This window comes from Lichenostomus cassidix, unplaced genomic scaffold, assembly GCF_008360975.1.
Source record: "Lichenostomus cassidix isolate B80296 unplaced genomic scaffold, HeHo_3.0 HiC_scaffold_772, whole genome shotgun sequence".
Lineage (NCBI taxonomy): Eukaryota > Metazoa > Chordata > Aves > Passeriformes > Meliphagidae > Lichenostomus > Lichenostomus cassidix.
Genome location: NW_028147600.1, coordinates 96235 through 114590, shown reverse-complemented (window position 1 = coordinate 114590; position 18356 = coordinate 96235). Strand labels below are relative to the sequence as shown.

The window sequence follows — 18356 nt, the reverse complement described above, 5'->3', positions numbered from 1 at the left end:
GCTATAGGGGTTCTGGGGCTCTGGGGCTATGGGGGCATTTTCGGGGGGCTATGGGGGGCTATAGGGTTCTGGGAGGCTCTGGGGGGCTCTGGGGGGCTATGGGGGCCATAGGGGTATTTGGGGGGGCTATAGAAGGTTCTGGGGGGCTATGGGGGCATTTTGGGGCGCTCTAGGGTTTCTGGGGGCCTCAGGGGGGGTCAGGCCCCCCTTTCTCTGCCGGCGATGACGTCAGAGCTAAAAATAGCTCAGGGGGCAGCAGGGTCAGGGCCTGGAGCTGCCTGGGGGGAGGGGCGGCCCTGGAGGGGACAGCGGGGGGGACATGGCGGGGGGGACAGCGGGGACATCGGGGTGACATGAGGGGACAGCGGGGGACACCGGGGGGGCTCGTCCAGCCCCACAGATGCACCCCAAGCCCACCGCGGTTTGGGGGTCCCGGGGTTGTTTTGGGGGTCCCGGGGTTGTTTTGGGGTCCCGCCGGTCAGGGCTCCCGCTGGTTTTGGGGTCGGGGGTCCTGCGGGTGGGAGGTCCCGGGGGGTGGTCCCGGTGGTCCCGGGGGTTTATCCCGGGGGTCGCGGGGTTGATCCTGGTGGTCCCGGTTATCCCGGTGATCCCGGTGGTCCCGGGGGGTCCTTCGGGGGGTCCCGGGGGTCCCGGTGGCCGCGGGGGTGATGCCGGGGGTCATCCCCGTGATCCCGGTGGTCCCGGGGGTGGCGAGTGTGGTCTCGGGGGTCCCGAGGGTTATCCCGGTGGTCCCGGGGGTTTATCCCGGGATTTATCCCGGTGGTCCCATGGGGTTATCCCAGGGGTTTATCCCAGGGGATTATCCCGGGGGTCGCGGGGGTAGTCTCGGTGTGATCCCGGGGGTCCCGGGGGGTTATTCCGGGGTTTATCCCAGTTATTCTGGGGTTTATCCCGGTTATCCCATGGGGTTATCCCGGTGTTTATCCCGGGTTTATCCCGGTGCTTACCCCGGGGGTCCCATGGGGTTATCCCGTTGTCTATCCCGGGTTTATCCCGGTTAATCCCGGGTGTTTATCCCGGTTATCCCATGGGTTTATCCCGGTTTATCCCGGGTGTTTATCCTGGTTATCCCAGGGTTTATCCCATGGGTTTATCCCATAGGTTTATCCCGGGTTTATCCCGGTTATCCCGGGGGTCCCATGGGGTGATCCTGGTGGTCCCGGGCGTTTATCTCATGTTCACCCCGCTGGTCCCAGGTGTTTATCCTGGGTTTATCCCGGTGTTATCCCGGGTTTATCCCGTGTTCACCCCGCTGGTCCCAGGTGTTTATCCCGGGTTATCCCGGGGTTTATCCCGGGGGTCCCGGTGGTCCCAGGGGGTTATCCCAGGGGTCGAGGGGGTTTATCCCATGGGTTTATCCCTGGTTTATCCTGGGTTTATCCCGGTTTATCTCAGTTTATCCCATGGGTCTATCCCGGGTTTATCCGATGGGTTTACCCCGGTGGTCCCAGGTGTCTATCCCGGTTATCCCGGGTTTATCCCGGGTTATCCCGGTGTTCCCAGGTATCTATCCCGGGTTTACCCCGGTTATCCCAGGTGTTTATCCCGGTTCACCCCGGTGGTCCCAGGTGTTTATCCCGGGTTTATCCCGGGTTTACCCAGGTGTCTATCCCGGTTATGTTTATCCCGGTCTATCCCAGGTGTCTATCCCGGTTATCCCCCAGGTGTTTATCCCGGTTATCCCGGGGTTTATCCAGATGTTTATCCCGGGTTTATCCTGGTTATCCCAGGTGTCTATCCCGGGTTTATCCCGGTTCACCCCGGTTACCCCCCAGGTGTTCATCCCGGTTTAATCCCAGTTTATCCCGTGTCTATCCCGGGTTTATCCCGGTTCCCCCCCAGGTGTTCACCCCGGTTATCCCAGGTGTTTATCCCGGGTTTATCCCAGGTGTCCATCCCGTGTCTATCCCGGTTCACCCGGTTATCCCAGGTGTTTATCCCGGGGTTTATCCCGGTTCCCCCCCAGGTGTTCATCCCGGTTTAATCCCAGTATATCCCGGTTTATCCCGGTTCACCCGGCTCCCCCCCAGGTTTATCCCGGTTTATCCCAGGTGTCTATCCCGGTTATCCCGTGTCTATCCCGGTTCACCCGCTCCCCCAGGTGTGTCTCCCGGCTCCCCCAGGTGTGTCTCCCGGCGCAGGTGAGGCGCAGCCCGCGGCAGGTAATCCCAGGTGTCCATCCCGGTTATCCCGTGTCTATCCCGGTTCACCCCGGTTATCCCCCAGGTGTGTCTCCCGGCTCCCCGCAGGTGAGGCGCAGCCCGCGGCAGGTTCGTCCCTTTATTGGCCGCGCGGGCCGCGGGGGTCGTTTGTGCTTCTCCTGAACTCCTCCCGGCATCCCGCGGGGCGGGGCGGGGCGGGGCGGGGCGGGGCCAGGTGAGCCACGCCCCCCAGGTGAGCCCCGAGCCCGCCAGGTGAGACCCCCGGGATCTCCCCCCGGCAGCCCCGCCCGCGGGAACGAGACGGGGCGGAGCTCCCGGGCCTGCAGTACCTGAATTGGGGGGAGGCCCCGCCCCCGGCCCCGCCCCCCGGAGCGCCCAGGTGAGGGGAACACCTGGGGAACACCTGGGGGGCTGGGGGGCTGCGGCACCTGGGGGGAGCGCACCTTGGGAGGGTGGGGCGGGTGAGTGCAGGTGGGTCAGGTGTGTGTGCAGGTGTGTGTGCAGGTGTGTACAGGTGTGTCAGGTGTGCATAGGTGTGTGTGCACAGGTGTGTACAGGTGTGTCTACAGGTGTGTATAGGTGTGTGAACAGGTGTGTGTGGTGTGTATACAGGTGTGTCACAGGTGTGTGTGCAGGTGTGTGCAGGTGTGTCAGGTGTATATAGGTGAGTGCAGGTGTGTGTGGTGTGCAGGTATGTGTACAGGTGTGTGAGGTGTGTAAGGTGTGTGTACAGGTGAGTGCAGGTGTGTGAGGTGAGTGCAGGTGTGTGCAGGCATGCCAGGTGGGCACAGGTGAGTTTAGGTGTGTGCAGGGGTGTCAGGTGTGCCCAGGTGTGTCAGGTGTGCGCAGCAGCATTGGCAGCACCTGCAGTGTGTGTGACGTGTGCAGGAGTTTACAGGTGTGTACAGGTGTGTGCATGTGAGCTTGGTGTGTACAGGTGTGTACAGATGTATACAGGTGAGTGCAGGTGTGTACAGGTGTGTTCAGGTGTGTTTCCAGGTGGGCACAGGTGAGTGCAGGTGTGTGCAGGTGAGTGTCACGTGTGCAGGTGTGTGTGGTGTGTACAGGTGAGTACAGGTGTGTTTCCAGGTGGGCACAGGTGAGTGCAGCATTTGCATTATTTGCAGTGCACGCGATATCTGTGTCACCTGCAGTGCATGTGACATGTGCAGGTGTGTGCAGGTGTGTTCAGGTGCGTTCAGGTGTGTTCAGGCCCGTCCAGGTGCGCACAGGTGAGAGCAGCATCAGCAGCATTGGCAGCGCCTGTGGAGAGTGCAGCGAGTACCTGTAACACACCTGTGGGGCTGGGAGTGTGTCAGGTGTGTCAGGGGTGTACAGGTGTGTGTCAGGAGCGTGTCAGGTGTGTGCAGGTGTGTCAGGAGTGCATCAGGTGTGCCTGTCAGGTGTGTCAGGTGTGTGTGACACCTGCATTACCTGCATGGACACTGGGTTAGGACTGTGTCAGGTGTGTGCAGGTGAGAGCTGTGTGTGCAGGTGTGTGCAGGTGTGTGCAGCATGCACAGGTGTCTACAGGTGTGCACAGGTGTGCACAGGTGTGCACAGCGTGTGACGTCCATGGTGTGTTCATGGCGTGTCCAGGTGTGCGCAGGTGTGTGCAGTGTGTACCTGTGTGTCTGTACAGGTGTGTACCTGTGTGCGCAGGTGTGTGCAGGTGTGTACAGGTGTGTACAGCTGCTCAGAGGTGTGTACACGTGTATACCTGTGTGTACAGGTGTGCATATGTATATATCTGTCTGTGCACAGGTATGTATGAGTGTGTACCTGTGTGCACAGGTGTGTACATGTGTGTACAAGTGTGTACCTGTGTGCGCAGGTGTGTCCAGGCACTCACAGGTGCTCACAGGTGTGTTATTGTATGTGCCTGTGTGTACAGGTGTGTACATGTGTGTATAAGTGTGCACAGGTGTGTCCAGGTGCTCACAGGTGTGTTATTGTATGTACCTGCGTATACAGGTGTGCATGAGCATGTACCTGTGTGTATAAGTGTGTCCAGGTGTGCACAGGTGTGTCCAGGTGCGCACAGGTGCTCACAGGTATCCACCCCCCACACACACCCTCACCCCCCGCTCTCCCCACATGTCCTTCCCATGTCCTTCACGTGTCCTTCACATGTCCGGGGCGTGTCCTTCGCGTGTCCAGGTGTGTCCGGGTGCGTCCAGGTGTGTCCAGGTGCGTCCAGGTGCGTCCAGGTGTGCCCAGGTGTGCCCAGGTGGGCGGGGCGGGGGAGGGGAGCTAGCGCTACTCTGCATCATCCCTGAATCCGGTCGCTCTAAGGTGGGGCTGGCTCGGGGGTCCCTGATTGCTCGAGCCCATGCGGTCGGTAATTAACTATCGGTAATTAACGGTCAGTAATTATTGCTCTAGGGCGGGCGGCGCCCGCGGTTCTACAGTTTGGCAACGCAAATTAAAAAAGAATTAATCGAAAATTAAAAAATAGATATAAGAGAGAGGAAAAAAAAATAAAAGGAAAAATAAATAAAATAAATTAATAATAAAAATTAAAAAATCCGGAAAAAAAGCGTCAAAAGTTGGCATAGATGGCAGGGTGGGGGAGGGGCTGGCTTGGCATGCAGAAGACCCCCGGGGTGGGGAGGGGCGGCGGGGGAGGGGCGCCGAAAATCCCCCTCCTCCCCCTCCCTTCAGGCTTTGGCATCGCGGGGAGGGGAGGGGGAGGGGCGCTGGGAGCCCCCAGACCCGGGGAGGGGTTAATTAATTGGGGGGAGGGTTAATTAATTGGGGAGGGGTTAATTAATTGGGGGGGAGGGGAATTAATTGAGGGAGGGGTTAATTTGGATGGGGGAGGGGTTAATTGGGGTGAGGGAGGGGTTAATTCAGGGGGGAAGGGGTTAATTAATTGGGGAAGGGGTTAATTAATTAGGGGGAGGGGTTTGTGCTCTCGGGCAGGGCGCCCCCTAGCGGGGGGAGGGGCAGCCCCTCGGGGGGTGTTTATTTTCGGGGTTCCCCCCCCACCCCCTACAGGTGGGGCTCAGGTGTGGGGGAGGGGAATTGGGGGTACCCTGAATTTTGGGGTACCTGGGGGTACCCGGGGAGGGGCCATGCACGGCGGGGGAGGGAGCCCCCAGCCCGGGGGATTTTGGGGTACCCTGAATGTGGGGGAGCCCGGGGGGGCCATGCGGGGTTTTGGGGTCCCCGGGCAGCGCTGTGCCGTGCGGGGGGGGATTATTGCGGGGGGGGGCACCCCAAAAACGGGGGGTGCCCTAGAGTGGGGGACGGCACAGGGGGGACCCCAAAATTGGGGGGGGCACCCCGAAATGGGGTTCGGCACAGGGGGGCACCCATGCATGGGGGAGGGGCGCCCCAAAAGGGGGGGCAACCCGAGTTTGGGGTCACCCGGATTTGGGGTCACCCGGGTTTGGGGTCACCCGGGTTTGGGGTCACCCGTGCAGCGCGGGGGGGTCTGCGGGGGGGGTTCACCTGATCTCGGGGTACGGGGTACCCATGCAAAGGGGGGGGCACCCCGATTTTGGGGTGCGCGGGGGGAGCAGGACCCCGAGTTTGGGGTCACCCCGATTTTTGGGGTCACCCCGATTTTTGGGGTCAGCCCGGTTTTGGGGTCACCTCGAGTTTGGGGAGCCTGGGAATGGCGGGGGAGGTCACCCCCATTTTGGGGTTCACCCCCATTTTGGGGTCACCTCTTCATTTTGGGGTCACCCCGAGTTTGGGGTCACCCCCATTTTGGGGTCACCCCCCGATTTTGGGGTGCGCAGGACGGGGGTGACCCCAGGGCTATGGCACGGGGGGGCGCCCATGCAGGGGGGGGGGTCACCCCGATTTTTGGGGTTCACCCCGATTTTGGGGGTTCACGCCTATTTTGGGGTTCACCCCAATTTTGGGGTTCACCCTATTTTTGGGGTCACCCGCATGCTCAGGGGGGTTATGGCACAAGGCTGAGGCACCCATGCAGAGAGGGGAGGTCACCCCAAATTTGGGGGTCGGGTCACCCATTTTGGGGTGGCGGCAGGAGGTCACCCTAATTTTTGGGTCAGGGCATCCATTTAGGGGTCACCCCAATTTCGGGGGTCGGGTCACCCCAGTTTTGGGGGTTGCGTCACCCATTTAGGGGTCACCCCAATTTTGGGGTCGGGTCACCCCAATTTTGGGGGCACCCCGATTTTGGGGGTCACCCCAATTTTGGGGTCAGGACGCCCATTTAGGGGTCACCACAAATTGGGTCAGGTCACCCCAATTTTGGGGTTGGGTCACCCATTTTGGGGTCACCCCAATTTTGGGGTCGGGTCACTCATTTAGGGGTCACCCCGATTTTGGGGTCAGGGCATCCATTTGGGGTGGCGGCAGGGGGGTCACCCCAATTTCGGGGGTCACCCCAATTTTGGGGTCACCCCAATTCCGGGGGTCGGGTCACCCCGATTTTGGGGTCGGGTCACCCATTCAGGGCTCACCCCAATTTTTGGGGGTCACCCCGATTTGGGGTTGCACCGCCCATGGAAGAGAGGGGTTCACCCCAATTTTGGGGACATCCCTGCGAGAATTTGGGGTTCCCCCAAATTTTTGGGGTGCCCAGGACCCCAAAACGGCAGCGGGGGGATGGATGGGAATTTGGGGATCCCAGAGGTGAATTTTGGGGTTTGGATTTTGGGGTTTACCGGATTTTGGGGGAATTGGATTTTGGGGTTTGGATTTTTGAGGTTTGGATTTTGGGGAGATGAATTTTGGGGGAATTGGATTTTGGGGGGATTGGATTTTGGGGGGATTGGATTTTGGGGGATTCAGTTTTGGGGTACCGGATTTTGGGGAATGGATTTTGATGGTGAATTTTGGGGTGAATTTTGGAAGGTGAATTTCGTAGCTAAATTTTTTGGGGTAAATTTCGTGTCCGGATTTTTTGGGGTGAATTTTGGGGTTGGATTTTTTGGGGTGAATTTCGAGTCAGGATTTTTTTGGGGTGAATTTTGGAGGATGAATTTCGTGTCCGGATTTTTTGGGGTGAATTTCGGAGGGTAAATTTTGGGGGAGGATTTTTTTTTTTGGGTGAATTTCGGGTTTTTGGGGTGGGGATGAATTTTGGGGTTGGATTTTTCGAGGGGTGAACTTAGTGGGGCAAATTTTGGGGTGGAATTCTGTGAGCTGAAGAACTTCGTGGGGTGAATTTTGGGGTCGGAATTTGTGGGGTGAATTTTTGGGGCTGAATTTTTGGGGTTGAATTTTTGGGGCTGAATTTTTAGGATTGAATTTTTGGGGCTGAATTTTTAGGATTGAATTTTTGGGGCTGAACTTCGAGAGGCTGAACTTCGACAGGTGAATTTTTGGGTCCGGATGTTTTGGGGTGAACTCCTAGGACTGAACTTCGAGGGGTGAATTTTGGGGTCAGAATTTGTAGGGTGAATTCCTAGGAGTGAATTTTTGGGGCTGAACTACCAGAGGTTGAATTTTTGGGTCCGGATTTTTTGGGGTGAAATCCTAGGGCTGAACTTTGAGGGTTGAACTTTGAGGTCAGATTTTTTTGGGGTGAATTTTGGGGTCAGCTCTTGTGGGGTGAATTTTGGGGTCAGATTTTTTGGGGTGAATTTTAGGGCCTAACTTTGAGGAGGTTTGAACTTCGCCTGGGTCAATTTTTTGGGAATTCTGAATTTCTAAGGCTAAACTTCGAATTTTTTTCTTGTGGGGTTTGGAATTTCTAGGGGCGAATCCCCAAAGGTGAATCCTGAAAGGTGAATTCCTCAAGGTGAATTCCTAAAGGTGAATTTCGAAAGGTGAATTCCGAAAGGTGAATTCCGAAAGGTGAATCCTGAAAGGTGAATTTGAAGGATGAATCCTGAAAGGTGAATTCCGAAAGGTGAATTCCGAAAGGTGAATTTTGAAAGGTGAATCCCGAAGGGTGGAATTTGACGGTTGAATTCCAACAGGTGGATTTTGAAAGGTGAATTTCGAAGGGTGAATCCTGAAAGGTGAATCCCGAAAGGTGGAATTTGAAAGGTGAATCTTGAAGAGTGGATTTTGAAGGGTCGATTTTGAAGGGCGAATCCCCAAAGGTGAATCCCGACAGGTGAATCCTGAAAGGTGGAATTCGAGTGGTGAATTCCGAAAGGTGAATTTCGAAAGGTGAATTTTGAAAGGTGAATTCCGAAGGGTGAATCCTGAAGGGCGGATTTCGAAGGGTGGATCCCAAAAGGTGGAATTTGAAGGATGAATCCCGACAGGTGAATCCCGACAGGTGAATCCTGACAGGTGAATCCCGACAGGTGAATCCTGACAGGTGAATTTCGAAGGGCGAATTTCAAAGGGTGATTCCTGACGGCTGGAATTCGAAGGGTGAATCCCACCAGGTGAATTTTGAAGGTGAATCCCGACAGGTGGATTTAGAAGGGCGAATTCCGAAGGGTGAATCCTTATGGCTGGAATTCGAAGGGTGAATCCCGCCAGGTGGATTTTGAAGGGTGAGTTCTGAAGGGTGAATCTCGACAGGTGAATCCTGCCAGGTGAATCCCGAAGGGTGAATCCCGCCAGGTGAATTTTGAAGGGTGAATCCCGACAGGTGAATCCCGACAGGTGGGTTTTGAAGGGTGAGTTCTGAAGGGTGAATTTCGAGGGGTGAATCCCACCAGGTGACTCCCAACAGGTGGAATTTGAAGGGTGACTCCCGCCAGGTGACTCCCGCCAGGTGACTCCCTCCAGGTGACTCCCTCCAGGTAAATCCCTCATCCAAACCCAGGCAGGTGCCGCCCTCAGCCTCTCGATGACCTCTCCCTCCTCACCCCTCGTGCCGAACTCCCAAACCTGCTCCACTCGGCGGCCGCAGAACCTCCGCGGGGCACAACCTGGAGGGTCTCCACCCCCTCGACACCCCCCAGTCCCACCCCGGACCCCCTCAGGGGCGCAGGGGGCTGAGCGGCGCCGCGGCGCCCTTGAAGCAGGCGGACTCGTAGTGCTTGTTGAGATAGGACTTGAGGGCGAAGGTTTTGCTGCAGCGCTTGCACTTGAAGTGCTTGAAGGCCGAGTGGGTCTGCATGTGGGCGCGCAGGTTGGAGCGGTCGGCGAACGCCTTGCCGCAGTGCGCGCAGCCGAACGGCTTCTCCCCGGTGTGGGAGCGCATGTGGCCCTGCAGCAGCCAGGGCCGGCTGAACGCCTTGCCGCACACCTGGCACTTGTGCTTCAGGTCGTGCGTCAGCAGGTGCATGGCCATGGCCGGCATGGAGACGTACACCTTGCCGCACGTGGGACACTTCTTGGCCATCTTGCTGTCCAGGCTGCGGTGCGTCTGCTTGTGGCGGCTCAGGTTGGACGAGGTGGCGTAGCTCTTGCCGCACTCGCCGCAGGTGTGCCGCGGCAGGTTGCGCGCCGCGCCGCCGCCGCCGCCGCCGCTCACCTTGCGCCGGGAGCGGCCGTCGGTGATGAAGAAGGCGTCCACCGCGTAGCCCTCGCTCACGGCCGCGTCGCCGTTGATGTAGCCGCCGGCCATGCCCGAGTGCGGGCTGTCCGGGGGCTCCGAGTCGCCGCCGCCGAAGTCGCCGCGGCCGCCGGGGTACAGAGTGTCCGGCGAGGGGACCTTGAGCGCCGCCTCGGGGTCAGCCTCGAAGGCCGAGGGCGCCATGTAGTCGCTGATGTACCCTGCAGGGGACAGGGGACACGGTGAGGGGTGGCAGGGTTGGGGACACGGTGAGGGGTGGCAGGGGACACGGTGAGGGGGTGGCGGGGTTGGGGACACGGTGAGGGGGTGGCAGGGGACACGGTGAGGGGGTGGCAGGGGACACGGTGAGGGGGTGGCGGGGTTGGGGACACGCGGGGGGGAGGGGATTGGGGTATTGGGTGTCGCCCTGGTTGTGCCCTGGGTGTCCCCTGCTTGGGGCGCTGGGTGTCCCCACTCTGTCCCTCTATCTGTCCCCTTCTTGGGGCACTGGGTGTCGCCACTCTGTCCCTCTGTCTGTCGCCTGCTTGGGGTCCTGGTTGTTCCCGTCTGTCCCTCTGTCTGTCCCACCTCTGTCCCTGTCTGTGCCCTGCTCGGGGTCCTGCCTGTCCCCCTGACTGTTCCCGTGTCCCTCTGTCTGTCCCTGTGTCTGTCCCACCTCTGTCCCTCTGTCTGTCCCCCTGGCTGTCACCGCGCTATCCCCACTCTGTCCCCCTGCCTGTCCCCCATCCCCCTCTGTCCCCGCTCTGTCCTCTGTCTGTCCCCACTCTGTCCCCTCTCTGTCCCCGCTCTGTCCCCCTGCTCATCCCCCTGCCAGACTGCGCCCAACTCAGCTCCTGACCTTCCCTTGTCCCTTGTCCCTTGTCCCTTATCCCCTCCCCTCCTGCCCTCCCCCCAACACCCCCAGCCCCTCCGCACCCCAAACCCACCCCCGAACCCCCAAACCCACACCGAGCACCCCACAGCGTCCGCACAGCCCCCGCCTGCCCCTGTCCCCCTGTCCCCCTGTCCCCTGTCCCCTGTCCCCCTGTCCCCCTGTCCTGTCCCATCCCTGTCCCATCCCTGTCCCCTGTCCCCAACGCTGTCCCTTCCCGCATCTCCCGTCCCTGCCCCCGATCCTGTCCCGCCCCTTTTCCTGACCGCAGCTCCCTGTCCCTGTCCTTGTCCTCTGTCCTTGTCCCTTGTCCCTGCCCTGACACCCTGCCGCTGTCCCTGTCCCTTTCCTTGTGCCCATCCCTGTCCCTGTCCCCATCCCTGTTCCTGCCGGCAGCTCCCTGTCCCTGTCCCTGTCCCTGTCCCTGTCCCTGTCCCTGTCCCTGTCCCACACCTTGGCTCCCTATCTCTGTCCCTTGTCCCCATCCCAGCCCGTAGCCCCCCTGCCCCTGTCCCCATCCCTGTCCCTTGTCCCCATCCCTGCCCGCATCCCTCCGTCCTTGTCCCTGCTGCCATCCCTGCCCCAGCCCCTTGTCCCTGTCTGTGTCCCTGTCACCCTCGCTGCCATTGCCTCCTGTCCCTTCCCTTGTCTCTGTCCCCTGTCCGTGTCCCTGTCCCTGTCCCCGCAGTCCCGACCCAGGTCTCTCCCTGTCCCTTCCCTTGTTCCTGTCCCTTGTCCCTTCCCTTGTCCCTTCCCTTGTCTCTGTGCCCTGTCTCTGTCCCCATCCCTGTCCCCGCAGTCCCGACCCAGGTCTGTCCCTGTCCCTGTCCCTTCCCTTGTCCCTGTCCCTTGTCCCTTGTCCCTGTCCCTGTCCCTGCCGTTGGCTCCTGTCCCTTCCCTTGTCCCTTCCCTTGTCCCTGTCCCCATCGCTGTCCCTGTCCCTGCCCGCATCCTCCTGTCCTCTCCCCTGTCCCCATCTCCGCAGTCCTTGTCCCCATCGCTGCCACTGTCCCCGCAGTCCCGGACGCTGTCCCTGTCCCCATCCCGCAGTCCCCGTCCCCACCCCTGCCTGCATCTCTGCTCTGTCCCTTGTCCCTTGTCCCTTGTCCCTTGTCCCTTGTCCCCATCGCTGTCCCTCGTCCCCTGTCCCAATCCCTGTCCCTTGTCCCCTGTCCCCATCCCTGTCCCTTGTCCCTGTCCCCATCTCTGTCCCTTGTCCCTTGTCCCTTGTCCCTTGTCCCTGTCCCTGTCCCTTGTCCCTTGTCCCTGTCCCCATCTCTGTCCCTTGTCCCCGCATCCCTGCTCTGTTCCCTCTCCCTCATCCCCTGCATCTCTCCCTTCCCTTGTCCTTGTCCCCCGCCCTGTCCCTGTCCCCGCAGTCACTGTCCCTGTCCCCGCAGTCACTGTCCCTGTCCCCGCAGTCGCTGTCCCCGCAGTCACTGTCCCCTGTCCCCGCAGTCACTGTCCCCTGTCCCCGCAGTCACTGTCCCCTGTCCCCCTGCTCCCTCCTTCCCCCATCCCCATCCCTTCCCGCATCGCTGCCTTTCTCTCGCAGTCCCTTTCCTTGTCACTGTCGCTGTCCCTTTCCTTGTCACTGTCGCCGTCCCTGTCCCGGCAGTCGCTGTCCCTCTCCCTGCCCTCACCCCGCTGTCGCTGTCGCTGTCGCTGTCCCTTCCCGTGTCGCCGTCCCTGCCCGCATTCCCGGTCGCTGCATCCCTGTCCCCAACCCTGTCAGCATCGCTGTCACTGTCCCTTCCCTGTCCTCATCCCTGCTGGCATCTGTCCCTTCCCTGTTCCTTCCTTGTCCGCATCGCTCTCACTGTCCCTTCCCTGTCCCCATCCCTGCCCGCATTCCCGGCTGTCCCTTCGCTGTCCCTTCCCTGTCCCCATCCCATGCCATCCCTGCCCGCATTCCCGGCTGTCCCTTCCCTGTCCCTTCCCTGCCCGCATCTGTCCCTTCCCTGTCCCCATCCATTCCCGCATCACTCTCTCTGTCCCTTCCCTGTCTCTTCCCTGTCCCCATCACTGTCCCCTTCCCTGTCCCTTCGCTGTCCCCACGCCATCCCATGCCACCCCAGCCCGCATTCCCGGCGCCATCCCCGCGCCGCATTCCCGCATTCCCCGCCCGCTCCGCCCCGGCCCGGCTCAGCCCGGCTCAGCCCGGCTCAAGGTCACGGCCGTGCCGGGCCCGGGGATGCTGCGGCGGTTCCGCCGGTCCCGGTTACGCAACGCGCCGCAGCCGCACCGGGCCCGGCCGGGGCCGCGCTCCGCACAAAGGCCGGCACGGCACGGCACGGCTCGGCACGGCACGGCACGGGGGGGACAGCGGGGACAACAACGGGGACAACGGGGACGAGGCTGCCGGGGCCGCGGGGGGCTCTGCGCTGCCCTTGAACTTGGCTCCCGCAGACAAAGGGCAGCGCCGGCAGCTCGGAGCTCGGAGCCGGCCCGGCTCGGTCCCGCTTCAGTCCCGGTTCAGTCCCGGTTCCCCGCTCGGTCCCGGCCCGGTTCCGCTCGGTTCCCGCCCGGCCGGCGGCGGCAGCGCGGCGGAATGCGGCGGTAGCGGGGCCGGGGGGGCTCGGCGCGGCTCGGCGCGGCTCGGCGCGGCCCGGCTCGGTATTTACCCTTCTCGTGCAGCCGGGAGCCGAAATCCGCCCGGGCGCGGCCGTACGGAGCGTCGAGGCCGGCGGGGAAGTCATCGAGCTTCACCTTCTTCACCAGGAACGACCTGGGCATGGTTCCTCCGCGCTCCGGGCCCGGCCCCGCCGCCACAAAGGGTCCCCCCGGGCCGGCCCGGGTGGGGGGACGGGCGGGGGGTGCCGAACCGAGCTAGGGCTTTGTGCGGCGGGCGCGGCCGCGCAGCTCCAGCTCCTCCGGCTCCGGGCCGGGGCCGCCCGCAGCCGCCGCCGCCGCCGCCGTTGCCGCCGTGTCGGTGTCGGTGAGGCCGCGCCCGGCGGCTCCCGGTTCCCCGCCGCGCTCGGGCATGGACCGCCGCGCTCGGTGGGCAGCGGGGCGGGGAGGGGGCGGCCGAGCCCCGCGGGGGTCGCGGGGGGTCCCGGTGGCGGCGGCGGCGGCGGCGGGGCGGGCAGCGCCCGTTCAGCACCGCGGACAGCGGCGGGGATGGAGGGGGAGGGACGGCGGGGAGGGACGGAGGGGTTTTTGGGTTTTTTTTTTTTTGGGGGTGGGGGGAATGGAATGCGGGGAGGGGGCGGCGGCGCTCGGGCCGGGCTGGGAGCGCTCAGCACATCGCCGCGCTTATAACGGGGCCGGGGGGGCGCGGGGGGGCGGCGGGGAACGGAGCGGGGGGGGAACGGGGGAGGGGCGGGAGGGGAACGCCTCGGGGAGGGGAGGGGAGGGGACAGGGAGGGGACAGGGAGACCACCGCCCACCGAGGGAGGGAGGGAGATGGAGAATCCCGGGATTTATAGGGGAATGGGGAGGAAAGGAGCCGGGAGAATCCCAGGATTTATGGGGGAAATGGGGGGCGAAAGGACCTGGAAGAATCCCAGGATTTATGGGGGAATTGGGCGGCGAGAGGAGACGGAGAATTCCGGAATTTATGGGGGAATGGGGAGAGGGGGAAGCCGGGAGAATCCTGGACTTGGGGGGCGAGAGGAGCCGGGAAAATCCCAGGATTTATAGGGGAAATGGGGGGCGAGAGGACCTGGGAGAATCCCAGGACTTATGGGGGAACTGGGGGGCGAGAGGAGCCGGAGGACCCCGGAGTTTATGGGGGAAATGGGGAGCGAGAGGAGCCGGGAGAATCCCAGAATTTATAGGGGAATTCGGGGCGAGAGGAGCCGGGAGAATCCTGAAATTGGGGGCGAGAGGACCTGGGAGAATCCCAGGATTTATAGGGGAATGGGGAGCGGGAGAAGCCGGAGGATCCCGGAATTTATAGGGGAATTCGGGGCGATAGGAGTCGGGAGAATCCCAGGATTTATAGGGGAAATGGGGGGCGATAGGACCAGGGAGGATCCCGGAATTTATGGGGAAATGAGGAGCGAGAGGAGCCGGAGAACCCTAGGATGTATAAGGGAAATTGCAGAGAATCCCGGAATTTATAGAGGAATTGGGAGGCGATAGGACCTGAGAGAATCCTGGCATTGGGGGGAACTGGGGGGCGGTGGGACCCGGGAGAAGCCCGGAATTTTGGGAGGAAATGGGGGGGTTTGGGACCAGGGAGAATCCCGGACTTGAGGTGGAAAGAGGAGGTGATAGGAGCTGGAGAATCCCAGAATTTATAGGGGAAATGGGGGCGCTAAGACCCGGGAGAATCTCAGAATTTGGGGAAAATAGGGAGCGATAGAACCCGGAGAATCCCAGAATTTGGGGGAAATTGCGGGGCGCTAAGACCCGGGAGAATCCCAGAATTTCTAGGGGAAATGGGGGCGATAGGACTCAGGAAAATCCCAGAATTTGGGGGAATTGCGGAGCTCTAACACCCAGGAGAATCCCAGAATTTCTAGGGGAAATGGGAGGCGCTAAGACCCGGGAGAATCCCAAAACTGCGGCGGAAGAAATCGGGAGAGCATTAGGACCCGGGAGAATTCCAGAATTCGGTGGGAGGAGCGCTAGGACAGAGGAGAATCCCAAAAAAAATTTTTTTGGGGATAATGGGGAAGCGCTAGGACCCGGGAGAATCCCAAAAATTCTGTGCGTGTGTTGGGATAATGGGGAGCTCTAGGACCCGGGAGAATCCCAAAATTGTCTTTTTGGGAACACTAAAAACCGGGAGAATTCCAAAATTGTCTTTTTGGGGATAATGGGGAGTTCTAGGACCCGGGAGAATCCCAATTTTTTTTTTTTTTTTTTTTTTTTTTTGGATGGGGGGGAATGGGGAACCCTAAAAACCGGGAGAATCCCAGAATTGTTTTTGGGGGAAATGGGGAGAATCCCGGAATTGTTTTTGGGGTGGAAATGGGAAAACTCTCCGTGCTGGAGAATCCCAGAATTGTTTTTGGGGAAATGGGGAGCGATAGGATTCGGGAGAATCCCGGAACTGTTTTTGGGGTGGAAATGGGGAATTCTCGGAGTCCCAGAGCCGGGAGAGGGAATGGGGGAACAGTGGGAATTGGGGGAGAGTCGGGAATGGGGTTGGGAATGGGAACTGGGGAGCTTTAGGACCCGGGAGAGACCCCAGAGAGGGGCGGGGAGTGGGGAGAATGGGAATAGTGGGAATAATGGGATTGGAATGGGAATAATGGGGTTGGAATGGGAATAATGGGAATGTGGGAAAAATGGGAATGGGAATAGGAATGGGAATAATGGGACTGGAATGGGAATGGGAATAATGGGGATAATGGGAATAATGGGAATAATGGGAATTAGAATGGGAGTAGGAATAGGAATAATGGGGATAATGGGAATGTGGGAAAAATGGGAATAGGGAATAGGAATGGGAATAATGGGAATAATGGGAATAATGGGATTGGAATGGGATTGGAATGGGAATAATGGGAATAATGGGAATAATGGGAACGGGATTGGGATGGGAATGATGGGAATAATGGGAATAGTGGGAATGTGGGAATGGGAATAAAGGGAATGGGAATAGGAATAGGAACGGGAATGGGAATAATGGGATTGGAATGGGAATAATGGGGATAATGGGAATAATGGGAATGTGGGGAAAATGGGAATGGGAATAGGAATTGGCATGGGAATAATGGCAATATTGGGAATAATGGGAATGGGATGGGAATGGGAATAGGAATGGGAATAATGGGAATGGGAATGGAATGGGATGGGAATGGGATGGATGAGAATAATGGGAATGGGAATAATCAGAATGGGAATGGAATGGGAATAATGGGAATAATGGGAATGGAAGTGGAATAATGGGAATAATGGGAATAACGGGAATAGGGGAGCGACAGGACCCGGGAGAATCCCAGAATTTATAGGGGAAATGGGAATGGGGAGAGCTAGGACCTGGGAGAATCCGGGATGGGGAATTTGGGAAGCGCTGGGATTCGGGAAAATCCCGGAATTTAGAGAGGAATTTGGGGGAAATGAGGGGAGATAGGATCTGGGAGAATTCGGGATTTGGGGGAATTGAGGAGCTCTGGGAAAATCCCAGAATTTAGGGGGAAATGGGGAGCTTTGGGAGCTGGGGGAGTCAGGGATGGGGAGGAAAAACTGGGAGAATCCCGGAATTTATAGGGGAATTGTGGGGCGACAGGAGCTGGGAAAATCCCACAATTTATAGGGGAAATTGCGGTAATAGGATCCCGGAGAATCCCAGATTTTGGGGAGGAATGAGGGGAATTTGGGGAACACAAAAACCTGGGAGGATCCCGGGATTCGTGGGGGAATTGGGGGCGATAGGATTTGGGAGAATCCCAGAATTTGGGGGAAGAGTCGGGAAGCACAAAGAGCCGGAAAATCCCAGAATTTCGCGGGGGGAAAATTCGGGGGAATCCGGGAGAATCCCAGGAATTTGGGAAACACAAAAACCCCGGAAAATCCCGGATTTTTTGGGGGGAAATCCCAGGATTTTGGGAAACATAAAAACCCCAGGGAATCCCGGATTTTTTGGGGGAAATCCCGGAATTTTGGGAAGCACAAAGACCCGGAAAATCCCGGATTTTTTTTTTTGGAAATCCCGGATTTTGGGAAGCACACAGACCTCAGGAATTCCGGACTTTTTTTGGGAAATCCCGGATTTTTTGGGGGGAAATCCCAGGATTTTGGGGAGCACAAAGACCCAGGAAATCCCAGATTTTTTGGGGGAAATCCCAGATTTTTTGGGGGGGAAATCCCGGGAATCGGGGAGGTGGGGGATGGGCACATCGCCCCTCCCCCCCCCGCGGGGGCCCCAGGTGAGCCCCTCCCCCCGCCCCTCCCCCACCCGGCACGCCGCGGGCAATCAGAGAGGCTCATTTGCATCTCATTAGCATCTGATTTGCATAAAATTAACATCGAATGAAGGGGCTCGGTGGGGGAGGGGCTGCCCGCACCTGCTGAGATGGGAGGGGAGGGGGAGGGAGGTTGCCCAGGTGAGCTCTGAGCTTGCCCAGGTGAGGCTGAGGTTGTCCAGGAAAGCTGAGCTTGCCCAGGTGAGCTCCCAACTCGCCCAGGTGGCTCTGAGGTTGCCCAGGTAAGCTCCCAGCTTGCCCAGGTAAGGCTGAGGTTGCCCAGGTAGCTCCCAGCTTGCCCAGGTGAGCTCTGAGCTTGCCCAGGTGAAGCTGAAGTTGCCCAGGTGAGGCTGAGGTTACCCAAGAGAAGCTGAGGTTGCCCAGGTGAGCTCCCAGCTTGCCCAGGTGAGGCTGAGGTTGCCCAGGTCGCTCTGACCTTGCCCAGGTGAGCTCTAAGGTTGCCCAGGTGAGCTCCCAGCTTGCCCAGGTAAGGCTGACCTTGCCCAGGTGAGCTCTGAGGTTGCCCAGGTGAACTCCCAACTCGCCCAGGTGAGCTCCCAGCTGGCCCAGGTAAAGCTGAGCTTGCCCAGGTGAGCTCCCAACTCGCCCAAATGAGCTCCCAACTGGCCCAGGTGAGCTCCCCTCCCCTCCCCTCCCCCCCCCCCGAACTCTCCCCTCCCCCCGCCGGGCTCAGCTGGTTGGTCAATCCCCCCGGGGGGCGTGGCCGTCCCGCCTCATTAACCCTCATTAATATGCAAATGAGGCGCTGCCGCCCGCGGGTGACAAATGACCCTGGGGGGGACACTGCCCCTCCCCCACCCCCTCGGGGGTCCCTCAGCCTCAGCTGGGGGGTTGATGAGCCCCTCCCCCACCCAGCTGAGCCCCCCGCCCCTCCCCCACCGCCCCTCCCCCACCGCCCCTCCCCCACCCGCCCCTCCCCCTCCCCAAAATCCAAGGGGGGGTAGAAATTTGGGGAGGGGGAGGGGCAGAGAGAAGTTTTTTTTATTGCGGTTTTGGGGGAAGAATCCCAAAAT

At 59.9% G+C, this 18356-nt stretch overlaps 1 protein-coding gene and 4 long non-coding RNA genes across 8 annotated transcripts; 4 read left to right on the top strand and 1 right to left on the bottom strand.

Moving 5' to 3' along the window:
- Window positions 1-2451: 2451 nt before the first annotated feature.
- Window positions 2452-3362, top strand: LOC146421838 (uncharacterized). Of its 3 annotated transcripts, none has more exons than XR_014848446.1 (4): window positions 2452-2687; window positions 2905-2945; window positions 3141-3202; window positions 3293-3362. It is a non-coding gene; the product is annotated as an uncharacterized LOC146421838 (long non-coding RNA). The 3 variants fall into 3 exon arrangements; XR_014848445.1 differs by having other exon boundaries at window positions 2452-2689; window positions 2896-2945; XR_014848447.1 differs by lacking the exon at window positions 2452-2687 and adding an exon at window positions 2805-2830 and having other exon boundaries at window positions 2896-2945.
- A 583-nt stretch (window positions 3363-3945) lies between these two features.
- Window positions 3946-4638, top strand: LOC146421837 (uncharacterized). Of its 2 annotated transcripts, none has more exons than XR_014848448.1 (3): window positions 3946-4017; window positions 4078-4127; window positions 4228-4638. It is a non-coding gene; the product is annotated as an uncharacterized LOC146421837 (long non-coding RNA). The 2 variants fall into 2 exon arrangements; XR_014848449.1 differs by having other exon boundaries at window positions 3965-3987; window positions 4038-4127.
- A 2128-nt stretch (window positions 4639-6766) lies between these two features.
- On the top strand, window positions 6767-7697 carry LOC146421836 (uncharacterized). Its single transcript, XR_014848451.1, has 3 exons — window positions 6767-6823; window positions 6872-7073; window positions 7662-7697. It is a non-coding gene; the product is annotated as an uncharacterized LOC146421836 (long non-coding RNA).
- An 87-nt stretch (window positions 7698-7784) lies between these two features.
- LOC146421835 (uncharacterized) lies at window positions 7785-8624 on the top strand. Its single transcript, XR_014848450.1, has 3 exons — window positions 7785-7894; window positions 8216-8397; window positions 8523-8624. It is a non-coding gene; the product is annotated as an uncharacterized LOC146421835 (long non-coding RNA).
- LOC146421834 (transcriptional repressor scratch 1-like) lies at window positions 7999-13597 on the bottom strand. Its single transcript, XM_085047031.1, has 2 exons — window positions 13087-13597; window positions 7999-9791 (listed from the first exon to the last, which is right to left on the bottom strand). The coding sequence occupies exons 1-2, from the start codon at window positions 13196-13198 to the stop codon at window positions 9052-9054; spliced, it is 852 nt and encodes a 283-aa protein (XP_084903157.1). The 5' UTR covers window positions 13199-13597; the 3' UTR covers window positions 7999-9051.
- Between the last annotated feature and the right edge of the window lie 4759 nt (window positions 13598-18356).